Source organism: Mandrillus leucophaeus, unplaced genomic scaffold (assembly GCF_000951045.1).
Source record: "Mandrillus leucophaeus isolate KB7577 unplaced genomic scaffold, Mleu.le_1.0 Scaffold916, whole genome shotgun sequence".
Lineage (NCBI taxonomy): Eukaryota > Metazoa > Chordata > Mammalia > Primates > Cercopithecidae > Mandrillus > Mandrillus leucophaeus.
The window spans coordinates 1,115,386-1,137,125 of record NW_012109986.1 but is presented as its reverse complement, the minus strand read 5'-3'; the positions used below and the strand labels follow the sequence as shown (position 1 = coordinate 1,137,125).

The 21,740-nt window shown below is 31.8% G+C and overlaps 1 protein-coding gene across 1 annotated transcript in view; it reads right to left on the bottom strand.

Annotated features, from left to right (window-relative positions):
* The window catches only part of NBEA (neurobeachin), a gene marked incomplete at its 3' end in the record, with an annotated part of 753,742 nt that overhangs the window by 488,261 nt on the left and 243,741 nt on the right, over positions 1 to 21,740 (bottom strand). Inside the window, exons 25-30 of the mRNA XM_011969865.1 lie at positions 18,297 to 18,305; positions 15,842 to 16,022; positions 13,714 to 13,844; positions 11,156 to 11,263; positions 5,754 to 5,922; positions 4,219 to 4,314 (exon numbers count right to left, since the gene is read on the bottom strand). Of these exons, the coding sequence (XP_011825255.1) occupies positions 4,219 to 4,314; positions 5,754 to 5,922; positions 11,156 to 11,263; positions 13,714 to 13,844; positions 15,842 to 16,022; positions 18,297 to 18,305 (694 nt within the window). The remainder of the gene's footprint in view (positions 1 to 4,218; positions 4,315 to 5,753; positions 5,923 to 11,155; positions 11,264 to 13,713; positions 13,845 to 15,841; positions 16,023 to 18,296; positions 18,306 to 21,740) is intronic.

Here is a 21,740-nt window from a genome sequence, read left to right as displayed (position 1 = left end):
CACAGAAGTAAAGAGTAGAATGCTGGTTACTAGGGACTGGAAAGATGTTCACCAAAAGGACCAATGTTTCAGTTACAGAGACGGAATAAGTGCTGGTGATCTGTTTTACAACATGGTGACTACAGTTAATAACGTGTCAGTAGTTGAAAACTGCTGTGAATAAACTTTAAACATTCTTACCACAAAAAAAAAGATACGTGAGGTGAAGAAGACATTAATTAGCTTGACTTAATCATTCCCTAATGTACACAAATATCAGTATATCACATTGTACACCATAAACACATAAACTAAAAAAAGTTAGTTATGATTACCTTCTTGAAGCATACATTCTAATAAACAATTAAAGAAAGCATTGAATAGAAGAAAGGAAATAAAACAAGATGATATGAGAAAGAATAATAATGGAAAGGAAGCTACTTAGTTACAGGAGTCAGGGAAAGCCTCTCGGAGGAGGTGAATTGAAGAATGAGTAGGCACCAGTCACACAGAAAACTGGGAAAAGAGCCAAAAGCCAGTGACAAAATACAAACATCCTGAGGCATGAAAATGCTTGGCATGATTAAAAAACTAGAAGGTAGTCTGACTGTTTCATAGTGAGCAAAAGAAAGAATAACATGAGATAAAGTTGGAAACATAGTCAATAGTCATCTTATCTAGGGTCCTTGTGAAATGTTAGTCTAAATACTACTACAAATTTTATGTCACGAAAGGACATAATCTGCTTTATCTTTTAAAACAATGAAATTGGCAGTAAAACTAAAAATAAAAGAATAACGATCAGTAAGAGAAGTAAGGAATTCACTTTGGAGGTGAGTATTGTAATTGAGGCAAGTCAGAATTAGAATAGTTTTGCTACGTTAAGGCATTTTAATTTAGTTCCAAAAATTACAGGGAGCCTTTTGAGAATTTTAGAAAGAAAAATTACTTTATTAAAGTTATTATATATTATAAAATATTTATTATATTAAAATGGTATATAGATTATACTTACTCTGTTACTATATTGTATTATATATTAGTGTTATTTCCAAAATTGTCAGTAATAAACTGAGAGAAAGCCTAGAAACAAAAAGTCCAATGAAGAAACTATGGCAATACTTCAAGAAGGAATTTGAGTCTGAACTAAGGTATTACATCAAAATTTAAAAAAAGAGATCAGAGAGCTAATTCAAAAAGAAGCTGAAAGAAGGGAGTGGGATGTGGAGGAGCTGAAGAGTAGTCCAGAAAAGGGTTTCTCAAACTATTTGTGAAAATTTACATTTATCTCCTCAATCCATCATTCGCTGACACATTTAGAAAATAAAATATAAAATTTTATCTACTAATTGTAGTAAATTACTAAAAAAATAAAAAATTTTAAAACTACACAAAATAAAAGCACAACTGTTTTTGTTATTTGATTAGGCAGACATAAAATTACACATCAATAAATATAATCAGACAAAAATAGCACAAAGAAAAAGAACACAATTATAAAAATGGCCTGTGTTGTTCACCAAAAGTGAACTGGGGATTAATTTAGACAACTACTATTACACTTGCAACTTTTCTTCATTACACATCATAACTAAACAAAAAGTTTTAGGTAGAGAGTGATCCTCACCTCCCAAATGCCTATATGAATATTTTGAACAAACACTGCAATTATAAACAAAGTTTGTGATGTTGACAATGAGCTTTTTTGCTTGTTAATTTATCTAATCTAAGGTGAACTGGCAATAAAGCATCTCAGGGGAATAATAAATACCTAAATTGTTTTTGTTTTATTTCAGTAACACTCAAAGAGGAGAAAGTAATGTCACACAGGTATGCTGATGGAATGAAAACTCTTCTACATCTTGTATAGTTATAACAAGATGTAAGTTATATTTCAGTGACAGAAATGGATTCCAGATCCATGAATTTGCTATCTGTGAATCTTCTATTGCTGGAAAATAAAATATAAAATAGTCTGCCCAATCCATAAAATGACAGGTGATAATTTGAAAGATGAACAAAATCTGATCATTCCTAAAGACCAGAACACTTAATAAATTTTTTTCTTTGAAAAAGGGTCTTGCTCTGTTGCTCAGGCTGGAGTGTAGTAGGCACAATCACAGCTCACAGCAATCTAAACTTCCTGGGCTTAAGCAATCTTCCCACCTCATCCTCCTGAGTAGCTGGGACTACAGGCACATGCCACCATGCCTGGTTAATTTTTTAATTTTTCGTATAGACGGTGTCTCACTACACTGCGCACCAGGCTGGTCTCAAACTCCTGGTCTCAAGCTGTCCCCTCTCCTCGGCCTCCCAAAATGCTGGGATTATAGGCATGCGCCACCAAGCTGGGTCGATAATTATTATTAAATTGTGAAACATGTCATATAAATTGTGTACCTCTAAGATTTTAACTTTTGTGTTCTTTGATCATACCTACCATGAAAAAATATCTTTCCCTGTTTGGAAGCATTGAGTTCATGAAAAATATTTGACAGACACTTTCCCCCAATAACCACTGCACTACAGCATGCAATAAGTTATGATAATCTGCCATAATATCACATAATACAAAGAATAATAGCAAATTTACCACATTGGCCTTAAAGTAATTCAAAATTTTATTATGCTACTAACACCACTGTTCAGTGTAACTGAAACTATTTTCATAGCAAGACTTTCTCGACAACATGCATTAATATTCTGATACAGGCTCCTTAATCTGGGCAGATACACCAGGATACTTTCCACAGCAGAGCCTTTAGAACACACTCCACCAGACAAACTCCAGAAGATGTCTGCTGACAATCTCATCCTTTTTTTCGGTTTGCACAGTTTAGAGCTAGATGTGTTTGTCAGTCAGCAGTGAAGTTGAGAACAATATTTTTCATTTCATCATGCTGTTGAAAGGTTGCACATTTGTAAAAAATAGTATCTGTACATTCATTAAGTTGTAACAAAAATATTTTGCTAGCTTTATTTGTTCCAAAAATTGCTGTTCCAAATGATTAGCTAGTTATGGAACACGTTGAAGTATCGTATCACCTGGAGCTCAGCGTCCTCTTCAAAACTCATTTAATTATTGGCAGAATTCAGTTCCTTCCTGCTGTAGGACTAAAGTCCCCACTTTCTTGCTGGCTGTCAGCTGGTGAGTGCTATTAGCTATATGGTTTCCTCAGATCCTTGCTCCTCCATCTAAGCAATAAAGATCCTCCTTCATGTCAAATCTCTCTCACATTTCAAGTCTCTTGGACTTCCTGTTCTGTGACCAGAGAAGGAAACCCTCTTCTTTTACAGAGCTCATGCGATTAGGTCAAGCCCACCTGGATAATCACCATTTCTTAAAGGCTAATGTGCCATTCAGCATAACCTAATCACAGGGGTAAACACCATCATATTTACTATCCCAGGAATTTTGCAGAGTGTGTACACAGGAAAACCTTGGAGCTATCACAGAGTTCTACCTATTACAATCGTTTGTTCTGAAGTCAGAAATCTCGTGTTACTCCTACCCAAAGATATTATCATTTTGGCTATTGTATTTTTCATCTCTAAAATTGTCATTTTTTTCTTTATATCTTCCATTTCTCTCCTCAATATGTTAACTTTTTTCCATTAAATTGAAAAATATCTTGAATATACATATAATGGCTTCTATAATGTCCTTATCTGATAATTCCGCCATTTCTGTTGTCTCAAAATCTGTTTCTATTCACTGATATTTTTCTTTTGCTTATGCATCACATTTTCCTCCTTCTTTGCATGTTTAACAATTTTTGTTGGATGTCTAACATTTCATTTTACGGTTTTTGGTAAGGACTTTCGCATTCCTTTAAACAGTGTTGGGGCTTTGTTCTAACTGGAAGTTAAATAACTTACAGATGAGTTTGATGCTTTTGAGGCATGCTTTTAAGCTTTATTCTAGAGTAGCCTTTATATTAGGCTCATTTAGTCCCAGGACTACTAAATTGTGACTCTCCTGAGATCTCTCCTGAGTGCTACCATTATGCATATTAATACACATATAATTAGGTATCCTTAATTTATAGATGATACTTAAAGAAATGTAATAAAATACAAATATAAAGGCTCTCAATAGCTAGGTATAAATACAATGTTTCATATCTCCATGAAACCTGAGGTATATACTTGTTTATAAACAATTATATCATGAATATTTATTTTATAACAATTCATGAAATAATACCCAAACAGGTCAGGAGATGAGGTCAATATTACCTTTGTAAAATGAGTGGCCAAAGCTCTGCTCAGGAATTAACTTGGCAAGGAATCCATGGTTCAAACTTGGATGAGGGATAGATGGTATGACCACAACTGTGGAGAAAATCATGGAATCAAATTTGAGCCAGCATGTAACAACCTGCAACATGGTCCACTGAAGATCCATGACAATTCTATATTACTGCAACATGCAAACAATACTAGCAATAACAAATGCATTTCTGAAGAAAAGAGGTTAAGTATTAAGAGAAAGAAAATACACTTGTTAAGCAGAGTAATTCTAGCAACATACACAGAGACATACAAATACACAAGAAAATCAGAACTAGAAGGTTCACTACACTATTACTTTTTGTACATATAATGGATATAAAAGCATTAAAAATGAAAAGAATTAAGATGATAAGTCTGTGTTTTAAATGGTGAAAAAACATGAACTGGAATGGTAGGATGATGTTTAATCTGAAGAATAAAATTAAAAGTGAAAGTATATTATAATGAAAAATTCTCATGTTTAGGTGTTAAAAGTACATGTATCATGCAACAGCAAAATATTGTAGCTAAAACATAATCCATATCTATATGACATCAATAAAAGGTATATGAAATATGATATGCTTATGAAAAACAAGATGCAGAGATTTGACCACTAATTTCTACTCACTTTTTAAAATATCCATTTTATTTATAAATCATATGCATTTATTTAGGAAAGAAAATTTCAACTACAAATTAATCCAGTGGTATATGAAATAACCATTAGGTTATCAAGGTCTCACTGCAAACAATAGAGAAACAACCTTGATATAAACACCTGGAAGGAAATGACAATGATAGGTGTCCAATATTAAAATGTTAGTTGCCAGAAACTGTGTTTACGCTGTTCAAGTAGAGTGGGCAAAGCTAGTAATGCAAGAACAGATGCAAAATGAGCATTTTCTGCAAATGAAAAAGGCAGCATGACCCAAGGTGGTTCATTGTTGTCCATGTTAACTTTCCACAAGTCTTTGATGTTAGTTGAGGCCACTTTGGTATAACATTTAGAACACATGTTTGATTATAAATCACTGACAGAATATTTAGATACTGAATTAACTATATACAGTTAAAAAAGAAAAAAATCTAACTTCTGAGCTTGGCTATAAAGATGTGTATTTTGACTTATCTTTGGCATTAATAACTCTATAATGACTTTCTACTTCCATGTTCATAAAGGTTAAAAAAGTAATACATTTAAAAATGTAGGAGTTACTTGTATATTAAATAATGGTATAAATTAATGATTTATATTAATAAATGAGAAACACTGAAACCAAAGCTGTACTGATAAGATGAGAACGTCGCAACTATATAGAAATACCATTCATACATTTTTGTGGAATTAAGGAATACTAAATTAGCATTTCTATACCAACCATTCATAAATATTTGAGGTGATTATGAAGAGGTCCAGTTCCAATCCAGATGTAAAGGTGAAAAAAAAAGGAGATACATCATGGTGAAAATTCAAATAATTATACAATGTCAAGTACCTGTACTTGTTGGTGAATTTATTTCTTGTCTGATGTTTCTACCTGGTTGGCTTCCAGTTCTTGTAGTCTCTCTCTGGGGTTCTAGTATGTCACGATACTTGGAAACCATCAGAACCGAAATGAAGTAAACAACAGCCAGAGCTAAGAACTGTGCCTGTTTGCTATCATCCTATGAAAAATGAAAAGACAGTTTTAACACTCTAACTTTTTGAAGTATAAGTTCTTAAAGTACTAGAAACTGCTATTTCATTATGTTTACGGAGGCAAAATATGATATGTAACTTTTATGAAAACCTGCTAAATATATATTTTTATTTAATAAGTATTATTTAACTACAAATATAAAACTCCCAAAATATATCATCTATAGGTTGGAAAGTAATTTCCAAAAACTAGAATATTAAAATTTTATTATTTGTCCTTTTTGTCCATTATTATCTACTACTTACATAACGATATAGTATGTGTGCTTATAAAATACATAGATGGCACAAAGTTGAAAAGAATAATTTAATGTCCCGAATTTTTTAAAAATCAAGAGTTTTATATATTATAACTGAATAAAATTAATAGGATAAAACTACAACTGAAATACATATAAAATCCTAGCATAACTGGAGCAAGAGACTATATGAACATGAAATAGAGGAGAAATAAACAATGGGGGAGCATTAAACATGAATTTACATAAGCTCAATATGAGCCAGAAGTGTGATTATGGCAGCATGAGAAAAAGTTAATTCAATCTTCAATCATATCAACAGGTAACATTTCACAAATCCTTCTAGACATTGGCTTAGGCAAAGATTTCATGACCAATAACCCAAAAGCAAATGCAATAAAAACAAAGATAAACAGGCAGGATTAAACTAAAGAGCTTCTGCACAGCAAAAGGATCAGTCAGCAGAATAAACAGACAACTCACAGAGAGGGAGAAATTCTTCACAATCTATACATCCAACAAAGGACTAATAGCCACAATCTACAAGGAACTCAAACAAAGTAGGAAAAAAAAAAAAAAAAACTCATCTAAAAGTGGGCTAAAGACATAAATAGACAATCCTCAAAAGAAGACATACAAATGGCCAACAAATATATGAAAAAATGCTCAACATCACTAATTATCGGGGAAATGCAAATCAAAACCACAGTGTAATACCACCTTACTCTCACAAGAATGGCCATTAAAAAAAAAAATTAGATATTAGCACAGATGCCGTGAAAAGGAAACACTTCTACACTGCTGGTGGGAATGTAAACTAGTACAACCACTGTGGAAAACAGTGTGGAGATTTCCTAAAGAACTAAAAGAATTATCATTTGATCCCGGAATCCCACTACTGGGTATTTACCCAGAGGAAAAGAAGTCATTATACGAAAAAGATATTTGCACATGCATGTTTATAGCAGCACAATTTTCAATCGCAAAAATGTGGAACCAGCCCAAATGCCCATCAATGAATGGATAAAGAAACTGTGGTATATATACACTACGTCATACTACTCAGCCATAAAAAGTAATGAAATAATGGCATTCACAGCAACCTGGATGGGATTGGAGACTATTATTCTAAGTGAAGTAAGTAACTCTGGAATGGAAAACCATCATATGTTCTCACTCATAAGTGGAAGCTAAGCTATGATACAAAGGCATAAAAATGATACAATGGAGTCTGGGGACTAGGAGGGAAAAGGGTGGGAAGTGGGTAAGGGAAAAAAAGACTACAAATTGGGTTCAGTATATATTGCTCAGGTGACGGGTACATCAAAATCTCATAAATTGCCACTAAAGAACTTATGTATTCAAATACTACTGTTCCCCAAAAACCTATGGAAATAAAACATTTTTTAAAAAGAAATAACAGTCCACTATTCTACACAGCAAAAATGACCTCTAAAACACTGCCTATATTTCAGGCTCCTCATTTCCAAACTCAAAGATAAAATGGAGTTTTTCCAGAGGAGAACAGCAAATGGTAAAAGGTCTGAAAAAAACTGTCTAACTCAGAAAGCGAAGACAGTTAAAACACTGGCTGTGATGTGGTAAGAGAGATAACTTTAAAATAAGTATGCTTCCAAAAATATAACAAGCTGCATGTAACCTTGAGAGCTCTATTCAAAAAGCCTAGATAAACTTCTTTCAGGGAAATAATGATAAGTATCAAGTCTAAATTATGTGACCTCTAATACACTAGAGTATATCTAAGGAATAAAATGTGAACCTTTATTAAGCTTCTTTTATAAGCTAGGTAAAACTGATACTTTCAAACCAAAACTGAAAGCAGTTACTGGGCCTACAGATAATAGGCAGAATAAGAAATAAGGAAAACAAATAAGCAATAAATTCTAGTAACTTGATTAACAGGCACTTTATATTTATTACTTCATCTAAGCACAATGCAAACAAAATTCATAATTTATGTGCATTTGTAAGCAAAAAGCAAATAAGACATATTTACTGATGATTTAATAGTGTGAAACAGTCTGGCTAATGGGGAAAATGACCAAAATACATAAAATCTGTTCCGAATTATTCTCAATTTACTATTTCATACATTGTGGGTTACAGTTTTTCTACAGATACTTTGTCTTACAAACTGTTTAAAATGCATATTCTTTGCATTAAAAGCTGATAGGATAAACACAGAGAGAAGTGAAGAAATCAAATACCTAAGCAGTTATTACAAAGGAAAATGAAGCACAATCAGATTAAGAAAAGATACTGACCAAGAACTGATTCACACATTGCTCAAGCTGTGACAGACCATAATATCCCACAATACTTCTATTTCTAACACTAGAAACTCAGTACCAGGCAATCAGAAGGCATTCAACAAATATGTGTGGAATGAATGAATGAATGAATGCCAACTACAGAGTGGCAGAGCTGTAAATAACAGACACTAAACTGCTGTCATAGCTAGACGAAAACCTCCTTTATATATGGCATGAAAAGAGTTAGCTTTTTTTTTTTTTTTAATACAGACATCCTAGTCAATTGTGCTTCTTATTTCCAGTTCTGTCAATATAGATAGAGGCTAAACATCTGGGGAATGACTACATTTTTACACAAATTAATTGACTTGCTCAGGTATTTTATTACTGAGAAGACATGAGCTGTATAACGTTTCTCCTATCTGCTTTAAGTGTTGCCATGGTGTACCTTCCCAACAACATCAAGGTAATATAATTTGTGTTAATTGGGTTTATGTTATGTATTAAGCACTAAATCCATATTATCCTAAGCTTCCAGTTAAGGGTTAAGAAAAAGTTAAGACTCAGAAACACTGAGACCACACAACTGGTATAAGGTAGAGTCAGAATTCCAACCCAGATCTTTCCAAAGAATTCCCTTTTCATCACCATATTTCACAGATATAATGACTGCTGGGTTATCCAAAATATTTATAAAATATCCATGAATTTAAGAGAAATGATCATCATCTACCATATAACCTAATTCAAAATTTACTAACAAGTTAAATACAATGTCACCCTTAATAGAAACTCCTTCAGTATGTTATATGTTACATCTGACTGTGCCTTTGGAGGTGAAGATGTGCTCCATGTTTTTAATCATTCACTCATTACAAAAAAAAAAAATCCTTTCCACAGCACATTTTTTTCATGATGATTATTCCCATTTCTAAATGGTTAAACTGTCAGTAAGAATGGTATCTTCTTTCCAAGCTTAGATTACAGTTTAGATTACAGTGAGTTCTTACATTGTGGTTTTTATACTTTACTGTAGTCTCCCTTTTAAAAAAATACCTTCTTTTTTATTAATTATAAACACAATATAGGTTTATTATAGAAAATTTAAAACTACAAAAAATCATTAAAGGATAAAGAAAAAAATAAAATCTGTTTACCTAGAGATTATCATTGGTGGAATACTGGTATATTTTTTCAGTCTTTTTTTAAAAATAAAGATGCACATACGTACGTACATACAATCAGTATACATATGTAATACTTGTGTAATATAAGTATTTTTACATGCTGTTGCTTTCTCTTAAAATATATCATGATCATTTTCCCTTGTCATTAAATTTCCTTCAGAAATATGTGCTTAAAGGCTGAATAGGTCACTGCCGAACGACTAGGTCAAGATTTTTTAGGCCAAAATTCTATTATTGGATATTTATAATGTTGCCAAATTTCCTGTAGACATCTCTGATGAAAACATTAAGTTAAACAAATTCTGACTAGAACCACTGGGTTCTAGTGGTTCATTGGGACATCAATATTTGTAAGAGTTTTAACTATACTGGCAAAGAGCTACTTGAAAGCTCAAACACTAGTTTGACAGAGCAGGTTTCGCTGCACCCAGGCAATGCTAGGTATGATCATTTAAAATTTTTTAGTTTATTTAATAGTGAAAAATATATCACTCTTGTGTTAATCTGCATTCTGTTGACTACTAGGGATACTGAATTTTTATCATGTTTGTTGCCTTGTATCCATTGCCTATTTTTCTGTTGGTATGTTTGGAATTTTCCCAGCATTTTATAAATAATATATATTAAACAGAGTGACGATTTTTCTATTGTACATTCCTAACATACAGCATTATTTTATATAACCTAAACATATTTTAATCATTTTCTAAAGTACAAAGCATGCCATTCAATTTACCGTTAAATATAAGTTTCAAATATAACCTTTCTTCTACATTTCATATAGAATCAACAACTAAGTAAGAATCATCAACTAAAATAAGAAAAACAGAATTCAAAGTGGCTGGTTTATAATAACTATGTTAAGAGATGCTGTCAGCATTGAATCTGATGTGAAACACCATATATGTTTCTATGCAATTTCTGAAAAGGCCAGTCTTACTTTTACTTACCTGGAGTAACTGATCATAAGATTGGAGGGTTCCATGACACCTCTTTAACCTATCTTTTCCCTTTAGCTTTATTAAGCTATCTTTCTAACTCCAATTCCCATAGATACCTGTATTTTTAAAATGCAGACTATTCTTTAATTGCCCCTCCTCCAAAAGCAATTGTCAGTAACACCTAATGAATTAATCCCTTTCATTCATAATGTAAGGAACATTAATAACAAATTTTTAGTACCTGGAAATGGAGCAAGGAATACTAACAAAGAAGTAGATGTTACAAGATAAAATTAATTATAATTTTTCAGAGCTAGTCCTATTCTTAGTATGCAAGCAACTTACATCAAAATTTCAGGCCATTTTTTAAAACTAACATTATCAATAAGTTTTCAGAGAAAGCTAAGGTTGAACCATTTTATAATGAGAAGTATGCAATAAACCAACAATCCCAGATACTAGGGAATGTCATTTTCATAAGCAGCTTTCTTATAAAACGTATTTCATAAGAATGACAGTAGAAGGTTTATTTCAGGGAAAGCAATCACAGATAACTTACCACATCCCGAAAGACAACAGCACGAAGGCGATTGATATCAACATCCTGAAGAAGTCTATCAGGATCCTTAATAGGAGAAAGGTTACCTGGAACATTTTCCAATGGAGTCTTTAAAAATAAAAAGAATTGTGAATAGATAATATATTACAGACAATATATAGAAGTATCATTTCTTAGTTCATGCTAAACTGGCCACATCATGTATCTCCTCCTCTCTGAGTTGAGATTTATTAATAATAATCCTCTATTACAATGCACATTTTCTGTTCTCTACTCAAGTCATGGTTTCCATACTAGCATTCTTGTTCTTCACTGGCACAGCTACCCTATAGACTCATAAAGGCAGGTAAGGTTGTGGAAGAATAAAGATTCATCTTGGACTTCAGAAGATTTCCTGAGCCTCACTTTCTCTACCTCTAGTTAACAAATCTCATTGAGTCTCTGGGTTCATTTATCCATCACGCTTTTTATAATATATGAGATTATTATACTACATTACTATATGAGATTTTATATGTGTAACCATTTCATGGTCTATCCAAGGTTAGAAAAGGTAAGATTACAAAAAATCAGTCACGGCCCATCAAAGCTGAAAGACATTAAAGATTGTTACCAACAAAACATTTTATAGTTGAAGGAACAAACATCTACAAATTTCAGGTAATGTAGTCACATAGCAGATTACTAAGTGAACTAGGTTCCCTGAAACTCAATCAAGTACTTTCTCACTTATACAGTGTGTTAAAAACGGTATAGATTAAATTAGATAACATGTATAATGCAAAATACAATTCCAGCCCATAATAGGTATGTACTTGTTGTTACTCTAACAATGAAAAATAAACAGGGTACTTTCTATTTCTCAATGAATGTCAATCATGATATTCTACCCCAAAATTAAAATGTTTGATTACTTGGCAGCACATGATAGTAAAATATTTAAAGGTTGAGAGTATTTGGTTTCCATTACAATTCCAAAACTTCTGGCTATATGACCATTGGTGAGAAGTTAACCTCTCTGAACCTCAGCTACATCATTTGATGTAATAGACTAATAATATTTACTACAGGGTGGTTAAAGAAAATAATACATAATTTACAGCATAAATAACACAGACTTTAAAATTAGAAATATTTTCTTTTCTATATGATGTATTTCTCTACCCCAATCTAATTTGATCCTTATAAAGACAACATGATAGGAAAAGCTAGCATAATTGTTCCTTTTCACACAGTATAAAAATGAGGTCGCATGAAGGTATGGAACTCATGCAAGAAACTTGCAAGAAACTTTCCTACTGTAGTCCCAGCTACTTGGGAGGCTGAGGCAGGAGAATTGCTTGAACCCAGGAGGTTGCAGTGAGCCAAGATTGCGCCATTACACTCCACCCTGGCAACAGAGCGAGACTCCGCCTCAAAAAAAAAAAAAATTACTCTAAAGTTACAAGGATCTATAACACATAGACACTGTCCTCAAGTACCTGTCTACTATGCCTATACATTTGATGATCCATTTGTATTTAATTTCCCAAGCAAATAAGAGCACTATGGAGTCCTGTGAGCAGCAAATAATATATAGTCAAATTACAAATGTTCTCTGAGAGTAGTGAAATGGAAAAAAGCTACAATACTGCAAATAACCGACTAATAGGATAAATATACGGTCAGTTTGCTTGCCATCTGCAGAAGTTTAAAGCAATAGAACTTTAAGATGAATTAAACTTCGATTTCGTACCTTCCCTTATTGAGCAAAAAGTTACTGTATCAACATTAAACATGTAATTACAAGTATAATGAGTGATAACAGACCTATGTAATTTTATGAAAACAACAAACAGAAGAAACGACCCTAGACTGACTGGGGTAGTAGTGAGGGTGTCAAAAAACATTTTCCTGAGAAAACGTAGCATTTAATGTAACCCAGTAGTTGCACAGATTTTAGCTGGATAAAAAATAAGGATGAATACTTCATGGAAAGGAAATTATATAAAAGTCTGAGAAGTTAGGGGAAATCGCTTCTTTTGATGGGCTGAGAGCTGCTGCCGGAGAAGTAAGCAAGGACCAGGCACAGAACCTCAGAAAGCATGTTAATGAAACCGGATGTGACACCAAGGGCCAGTTAAGCATATGATAAAGAGAGCTGATTTAGAAAGAAAATTAATAGTATATTTCAAAATACTCCATTCATTGTATGGGGATTCAATGAGTTTTTGTTGACTATTTTGCCTACCCATTTAAAAGGAGAATTACTCATACATTAAACTCTGTGAAAATATATGACTATTAAAAATAGAAATAACCACTTTTAGTGCTAATTATAATATTTGTAAGAACTTTATCAAGTAGAATTGTTAGTAACTTCATTTAATAACCAAAACACACAAATCTCAGAGAAGTTAAGTAATCTTGGTAACAGAATTGTGAAGCAGCCTAGAGCTGCCTGATGAGAATGCCCTTGCTCTCTATCACTGAGCAATACCATGGCACGTTGTTCTCATCAACTTAAAAAAGACTTTTTTCAGGTCAATTATATTTGACCAAAAAAAAAGTTTACTTACCTTCGAAGCTGCTGTGGCAGTCACACTTTGGGGAACTTCCTGAGGTTTACTGCTTCCATGGGAAGATTTATTTCCCCTGTCTCTCTGTCTTTGCCGACATTCTAAACAGTTTCTCACAGCAACACAACAAACTATTTAAAAATTCAAAAACATATTGTTAATATAAATTGTTGACTTTGATATCCTGCAAAAAGTTGCAAGTTTATTTCTTCTTCCCTTTCTTTCCCCTTGCTTCATAAATTATTAATCTTCAAATCAACTAGAGCAATAATTTTTAAAATTATGAAATATAATAGTGAAAGTACCTACAAAATATACATACAGCTGAAAATAAAACAAAATACCCATATACCACCAGCCAGCTGAAGAAATTAAACATTACCAGAGGCTCCGAAACCCCCAGTGTATCCTTCCTTATTCTATTACCATCTGAGCTTCACAGTTCTGAATTTATGGATCAATAAAATTTTTTTAAACTAAAGCTCATATTTGATTTAAAAATTTAATAAAGCTTCTGCCCTTAATTTGACTATCTTGTCGACTCTACTGAGTACAACTTCCCATTTCAGTCAATAATAGAGTACCTCTGTATACTCAAGTATCACAGGTCCCCAAATCCACCTTCCTTCATGTTGGGAAAGTCTCTGGGCTTTGACAATAAGCATTCAATACGTACACATTTTTATTTACTCATTTATTTTAAGAAGCAGTAGAGTACTGTGACAAATAGTACAGAGTTTGAAATCAGACCACCTGAGTTTGAATCCTGTATTTTCCGGTTTGGAGCTGTGTGGTTTTAGGCCAGCTGCTTAAACTATCTGTGCCTCAGTTTTTGCACATGTAAAATGAGGATGAACAAAGTAACTGCCTTAGAGGGTTGCTGTGAGGATTAACTGAATATACAGAAAGTCCTTACGACAGTAAATAGCATAGGAGGTAATATAAAAGTGTTTTATTATTATTCACTTATAAAAGTTTTCTGTGGTTGATGAAACAACTAAATGTGCTAGTAGTGTTAGGATAAAAAAGAAACAGGGAGTAAAGTCTTGGACTATATTTAAAAATAAAAGTGCAGAATAACCAAATAAATGCAGGTTTCAAGATATTGAGCCATTTTTTAAAAATATAATCTCTTTCTCACACAGTTCATTTGGCAGCTCTTGTTATACGTCAATGGAAATGTCCTTAATGGCCCACAGTCAGTTACCCCACACCTCTTGGTTGCCAGAAAGATCTTCATGTGGTCTATCTTTCTCTTAAAATGAATACAAAATGATTCCTCTCAGCTTGCCTGTCTTTAAATAAATAATATGAAACAAACTAAAAAAATAGGTTTCATCCCACCATTCTTAAATCAAATCTTTGCTCCTTTCTTGAATCAGAAATGAATTTTTGACATAATCTTTAAAAGTTATGGGTGAAAACAGTACGTATCAGGAACATCCTCCCTATTTCATGCCTTGCAGTTCTTATGTCCTGCTCATGATCTAAGGCAAGTACAAAAAGAGCAGTTTTCTGGTTGTTTTGAAAGTCTAAATAGTGTAAATAAATGTTCCTTTTAAGAGAAGTAGAAATGGTTCTTACCTAAAAAATTCATTCAGATTTACTAAGAGGTTTCAGTGCTAAAGTTTCACTGCCTCACAGATAAAAGGCGAACAGCATGGGTATAACAATGTTTATTAGGGACATTTGTTCACCCCAAGTAAGATTAGGATAGTTTATTTTAACCTTCTAGCATTATGTGTATCTGACATGTTTGTGGGGCCAGGACACTACCCTCAGTATTAGTTTACCAAAATTGGATTCATAAATGGATTTGCATTAAAATCACTTCAATGACAAATTGATAGTCTTATTGATTTTGAAAGAATTTCAAGTATATTTCACTCTTGATTTCAAATTATGAGCCATTAAAGATGATCAGTTCTGTGAAATCTCCAACGTGAAGGCATAATTTTTTAAAATTGAGTAATTCTGATTAATTATAAAAACAATCTCTATATCTCAAGATAATCTCTATATTATAAAATCATCAACTTAGATCATCAATATTTTATGTACCATAGCGCTTTATAAAGCTGATCTGTAGATAATTATTTGACATGCATTACTGTTTTAACAGACTTACCTAATCTTAGGCACTGTCGCATTAAACCTCCAGAAGACATGTTTTTCTCAGCTTCAATCTCACTAAAATTTAGAGAGCTTGCAAACACAAGTACATCAACCATAGCCATCAGCCGGCTGAGGAAAGTTACTGCTGTCTCGGCTGACATGCCTTGTGTCACTTCAATATTTTCCAATTCCGTCTTTAGAAAAGTAGAAGATTTAAGTCTTGTTTAAAATTTGGAAATTTGGAAATATAATACATATACATACATACTACAGGTGAACACAAATTTAATATATTTATCATTTTATTAATAAAATAAAAGATCAACTAATTCCATACATCACCAGAGCTGGTTACCGAATTTGTTTACTTTACCTATCAATTATCCTTGAATAAAGGAAAAGCCCATTTTAAAATCAACATTAGCTTTAAATGTCTTTAGTTATAAAAATGACATTCTAAACTTAAGATCATTTCACAAAGATATTTAGAGAGAACCACATATATGTACTTATACTAGTTTTGTTTTGTAATTTATAAAGATTTTACATTGATATTTCTTTCCTAAAATCTTCATTCCCATTAACAAAAATATATGCTTTAATTTTTCTTTCCAATAGATGTATGATGAATAATAGGGAAAATATATGGTAATTTAACTTAGTATCAAAATGAGATGGCTGTCACATTAGAGTACATAACAATTTCTTATCCATTTTAGAGTACACTGAAACTACTAGGTACTTTACATGTACAATAAAACTCCAGAGTAAAAATAATCAAGATCACTAACCCGTCTACAGATATTTAACTCGTGACTTATAAAACACTAGTAATAAAAAGAATCACAGCATTCTAGATTGGAAACTACTTTCACTACATTTCTGATTTCAGAGGGAATATTACAAACTATTGTGTTTCTTAAAATGCACAACATTATGGTTTTTTAAACAATGTCAACATTTCTTATTTTGTTTTGCACCGTGGACTATATAGCATTTTAATTATTTTTGTTCCTTATGACCAGGCCACATTTTATCAGTGCCTCAAGGAACAAAGAAAGGGAATACTTTATAAGCAAAAAAAAATTATTTAAATTTTCTGAAAACGGGCACACTAGCCATTCCAATCAACATTACCTCTTAACCGAATGATAAATTCAACTACAAGGTTAGCATATGTAATAGGTATCTACTCCTATTCAATGTTTCATTTTGACATTGTTTATAGCCATCATTATACCTAAACTTCTCCCTCCTTGAAGAAGCAGGAGCATTAACATGGAAATGTGAGCAGAAAACACTGAAAAAAAAACCTCAAAATACTCAAAACATTTCTTGTGTACAAAGTGGGTAATAAAAATGATAGGTGACTACTGCAAGCATTATATAACTAAGCTCAGTTTTAAATGATGTATAAAATGTAACAACCATTCCTCCTTCCATTTAACAACAAAATAGGGTCAAAATCATTCTCTCTAAAATGAGCCTGGAAAGAGACAGAAATGTGTTTTCAGTTGTTACAACATTATGCCAATTCAGTACACACGGCATAAAGAAATGATTAATTCATTACTTAGACTTTAAAATGCAGATTCTTTACTTCTTAGCACTTCATGAATATACAGCATCACTTCATAATATCAATTAAAATCTATGACCATGACATCATAGCTAACAAGAAAAAGCAAAAAATTCATTTAAAATCTGTTTCCATTTAAAATGTTCTATAAAGGAACGAAGACTTGGCCATTTCTTAGGTCTATCAAGTACTGTAAATAATTTTTCAAACATTAGAATTTAGAATATCCAGATCTGTGTTCTCAAAGAAATTCTTCATCATTTTGAATCACTGAAATTGCAAGATAGCTATCTCTTTATATTCATTATTTAATGGTTTTGAGTGTTTTGACCTGTCAAACTATGCTTTCATTTCAAAATGAGTGAATTATAAATAGAATTATTAAGGTGTCCATATAATCCACCAAAGTGTTTTTTTGACTGAAAAAATTAAATTTTAAAGTAAAAGGCATTTTCGACACAATAGTCTGAAACAGAATTTGTATTCCATTTTATATAAAAGTAATTTAAAAAATGAAGTATGTAAGCAGCAAAAGATAGGGCTAAAAAATAAAGATCACTCTCATACAATTATTAAATCTTAAAATAATATATTTCATCTAATTTACTTTCCTTAGAACCAATTAAAATCTGATTGTACATATGACTGTAACACCATTGTGTTCATTACGATAGTTTAATCTAGAGATTATTGTGCATAATAAAATAGTAATATATCAATGCATTGGGAAAGTAATCCTTTCAGTGACTCTTTTAAATATACAAAATATATGTCTAATGTTAAAGATGATATGGAAACTCAAAATATAACCAAGTCAAAAATTTCATAAATAAGTAAAAATAAAACTTGAAACTGAAAAGCTGAAAATTACTACAAAAGTAATACTAACCTTAGAACCCTGGACATGCATTAGACAAAACAGACAACAGACCAAAAAAGTACAAGAAAAGGAAATTATTAAATTAAATGAAAATACAATGTAAAATTGAAACACAAAATAATATATTTAAAAATTATATTTGATTATTTTATTAAAAGCAAAATTCTCAGAAGAGATTTTCATTTTAGAAATTACATATGATCAAGGTTAAACATCAAATATTTAGACTTCAATTTATTTTTTATTGTAGTAACTCTGCCCAAATAATATATATATAAGTATAGTTCATATATTAGAAATAATGCATACTCTATTTTACAAAGCAAGTATCTTTTCCTATAATTAATAGAACATTTTAATAAATAAGCTAATATAATGCCTCTGTAAAATCCCTACCTCAATTCTGGTTTAGGCAGAAATGACTCAGGGAAATGAACTATTTATACCAACCTCTAGAATTTTCTATAAGGAAATAATGTAATTTGTTTTCTCAAATATACAGAACCCTTCCTATAGTTGAAAATTCCCAGAAGTTAATAAAAGAATAAAATATTTGAGAGATTATAACTTATAAACCACTTTCCCATGCTAGAAAATAACTTGATATACTAAACGATGCCTGAATATGAATAAAGGTAATTAAATAGGTATTATACTAAGTTTCAGATTCTTATTAATAATTACATTCATTATATTCAAATATCAGATAGAATTAGGCTTCACAATAAAAATCAACTATTCTTACTAATTTTTGACAAGCACATGTGAGTATAAATTTTAAAATATGCTATTTTCATGGTACTTTGTATAGGAAAACACATAAAAGCATCCTGAGAATAGTAAAGTATGATCAGTTCTATGAGATAAACAAAAGAAGAGCAAAACCAACAACATTATTCATAATTTTTCCGAATATATTTATGATATATCCTGATAATAAAAATAAGTAAACTAAAGTAAGACTTTGTTATTTTTGGACAAAATAGAAAAAGCAGTTCTTCTCTCTTATAATTATGAAACTGTTAGGAGTGCTGGAAATGTCAGTCTCTACTATTTTTCTGGGACAGAGAAAATTAAGCCCTGAATTAAGTTCCATAATATTCAGTGTTCAGGATGGTTGACCAAAGTGGTCAACTTAAAATCACAAAGTGTGCAATTTGTGGTTGATCCATGTTCTTTGCTTTTCTTTTTCTTCTCCAATTTTTTGCTTTCATTCATGACCAACTTAAACAATATATTAGAGAACAAATGAGAGGATTCAATTAACTAGTCATAGAAACATTAACTAAAAAAATCAACAACAAAAATATTGCTGTTTTCCCAAAGCAAAGATTGGCCAAATTACATACTAAGAGGTCTTTTTTTTTTTTTCTCTGAGTACTACAGTTAAAACTATTGGTCTAACTCAGAGTTCTGAAACTATTTTTGTAATGTATTTTCTATGCTACATATGAAATTAAGTAAGCTAGGCAAAACTGAAACTCCCATAAAGTGCTGCTTCTTCAAGAGTACTAAGTTCAAGGTGCTCAACCTATCATTATAAACAATATATATTCTTTTTTTCTTAAGTTTCCATTAAGATATGTTCCTTCCAACTAAGATTAAACAGTTCAAACTTTTCTTCCATGACGATGATACTATAATAGCAATACAAAAATGTTATCTCTAGTATAAATTACTGTACTCATCAACATTTCCAGGGCAGAAAAGAGAACACTTCTATGTCACTCTCATAGAAATAGCAGACAAAAAATATTTGTTTATGTATTGTCTATTGCTGCTTTTGTACTATCACAGCAGAGTTGACTAGCTGTGACAGATGACAATACTGCCAATGAAACCTAAAATATTTCCTATCTGGCCCCATACAAAAAAGGTTTGCGAACTACTGCCATAAACCATTACTATTCCTATTTCTTCATAAAATGCACATAATAAGAATATTCTGAAAAACTATATGTATAAACAAAATTACCAGATCACTCAAACCTTAGTTTCAAATGTCTCCATCTCTCTTCATATATCTAGCATTAAAATTCTAAAAGCACCTACAAGACAATGTTACCTTTCAGTAATCTTCATGTTACCAATGTTTCCTTTTTTTGCTTATCCCTTCCAAAATTCTCTTTTGGCTTTTTACACTTTTAATTTAAATATAACAAGCCCAAATATTCAGGTTTAATTTCCGTCTTTATTCAACCTTTCCTTTCCTAACTTTTTCCCTCTGCTATGTTACAACTTCTAGCAAGAATATTATACAACCCCGTAATACAGAAACAACATTCAGCAGTCAGCACCAATCATAGTTCTACCAGATACAAAATGGGAGAAGGTTTGGTTATTTCTCTTAAGGAAGCAATTCATTCAGAAGACATAAAATCAGGTATGTTGTACAACCAGGCATAGGTCCAAACAGTTAATGGGCCAAAAATAACAGAAATACAGAAATTGAGAAAATAAACAAAGGTTTCTATAATTGAACGAATTCCCAAGTCTGTTGAGAAAGTCTAGATAATAAATAATTTTAAATTCCAAACTATAGTGGTCAAAATTGAATTGTAATAATTTTGGAAGCCAACCTCAAAGCGTCAGTATCTTTATTGTACAATCACCACAAAATAAATAAGCAAATTTGACTGGTGCAATAGTATATATGCTATAGTTTACTTCATTATTTGAATATTCTATCTTAATAGCTAAACATCTTTTGACTTTAAAATTTGGAAAACTATTTAATAATGTGAATATTTTAAACCTATACAAATTTTAATAACCTATTGCTAAACTTTTTTTATATAAAAAGCATTTTTTGTTCCATGCAAAATTTAAAAACATTCAATATTACATTTCAAAGTGAATTTCAATACAACCTTTAAAAAATTTCTTCATAACAAATGATAATTTATAAGACATAAAATGCAATTTATATAATCAAGAAAAATGTCACAAAGAAAGTATTGATTTATTCGGTCTTCAATATATAAAACAAAAAAAAGTTGGCCGGGAGGGGTGGCTCATGCCTGTAATCCCTGCACTTTCGGAGGTTGAGACAGGCAGATCATTTGAGGTCAGGAGTTTGAACCAGCCTGGCCAACATGGTGAAACCCCATCTCTACTAAAAATACAAAAATTAGCTGGGTGTGGTGGTGTACACCTGTAATCCCAGCTACTTGGGAGGCTGAGGCAGCAGAATTACTTGAACCCAGGAGGCGGATGTTGCAATGAGCTGAGATCGCCCTACTGTACTGCAGCCTGGGTCACAGAATGATACTCTGATTTAAAAAAAAAAAAAAAAGGAAAACAGAAGAAAGAAAATGCCCTCTATGTCTCACTATTAGAAAGCATTTTAAAAATCATACATAACTCTCAACTTACCAGAATTTGGTATAAATCACCAGAGGAAAAGAGAGATGAAAGAAAAGGAGTGGTGTATGTATATCTGCACTCTTCACA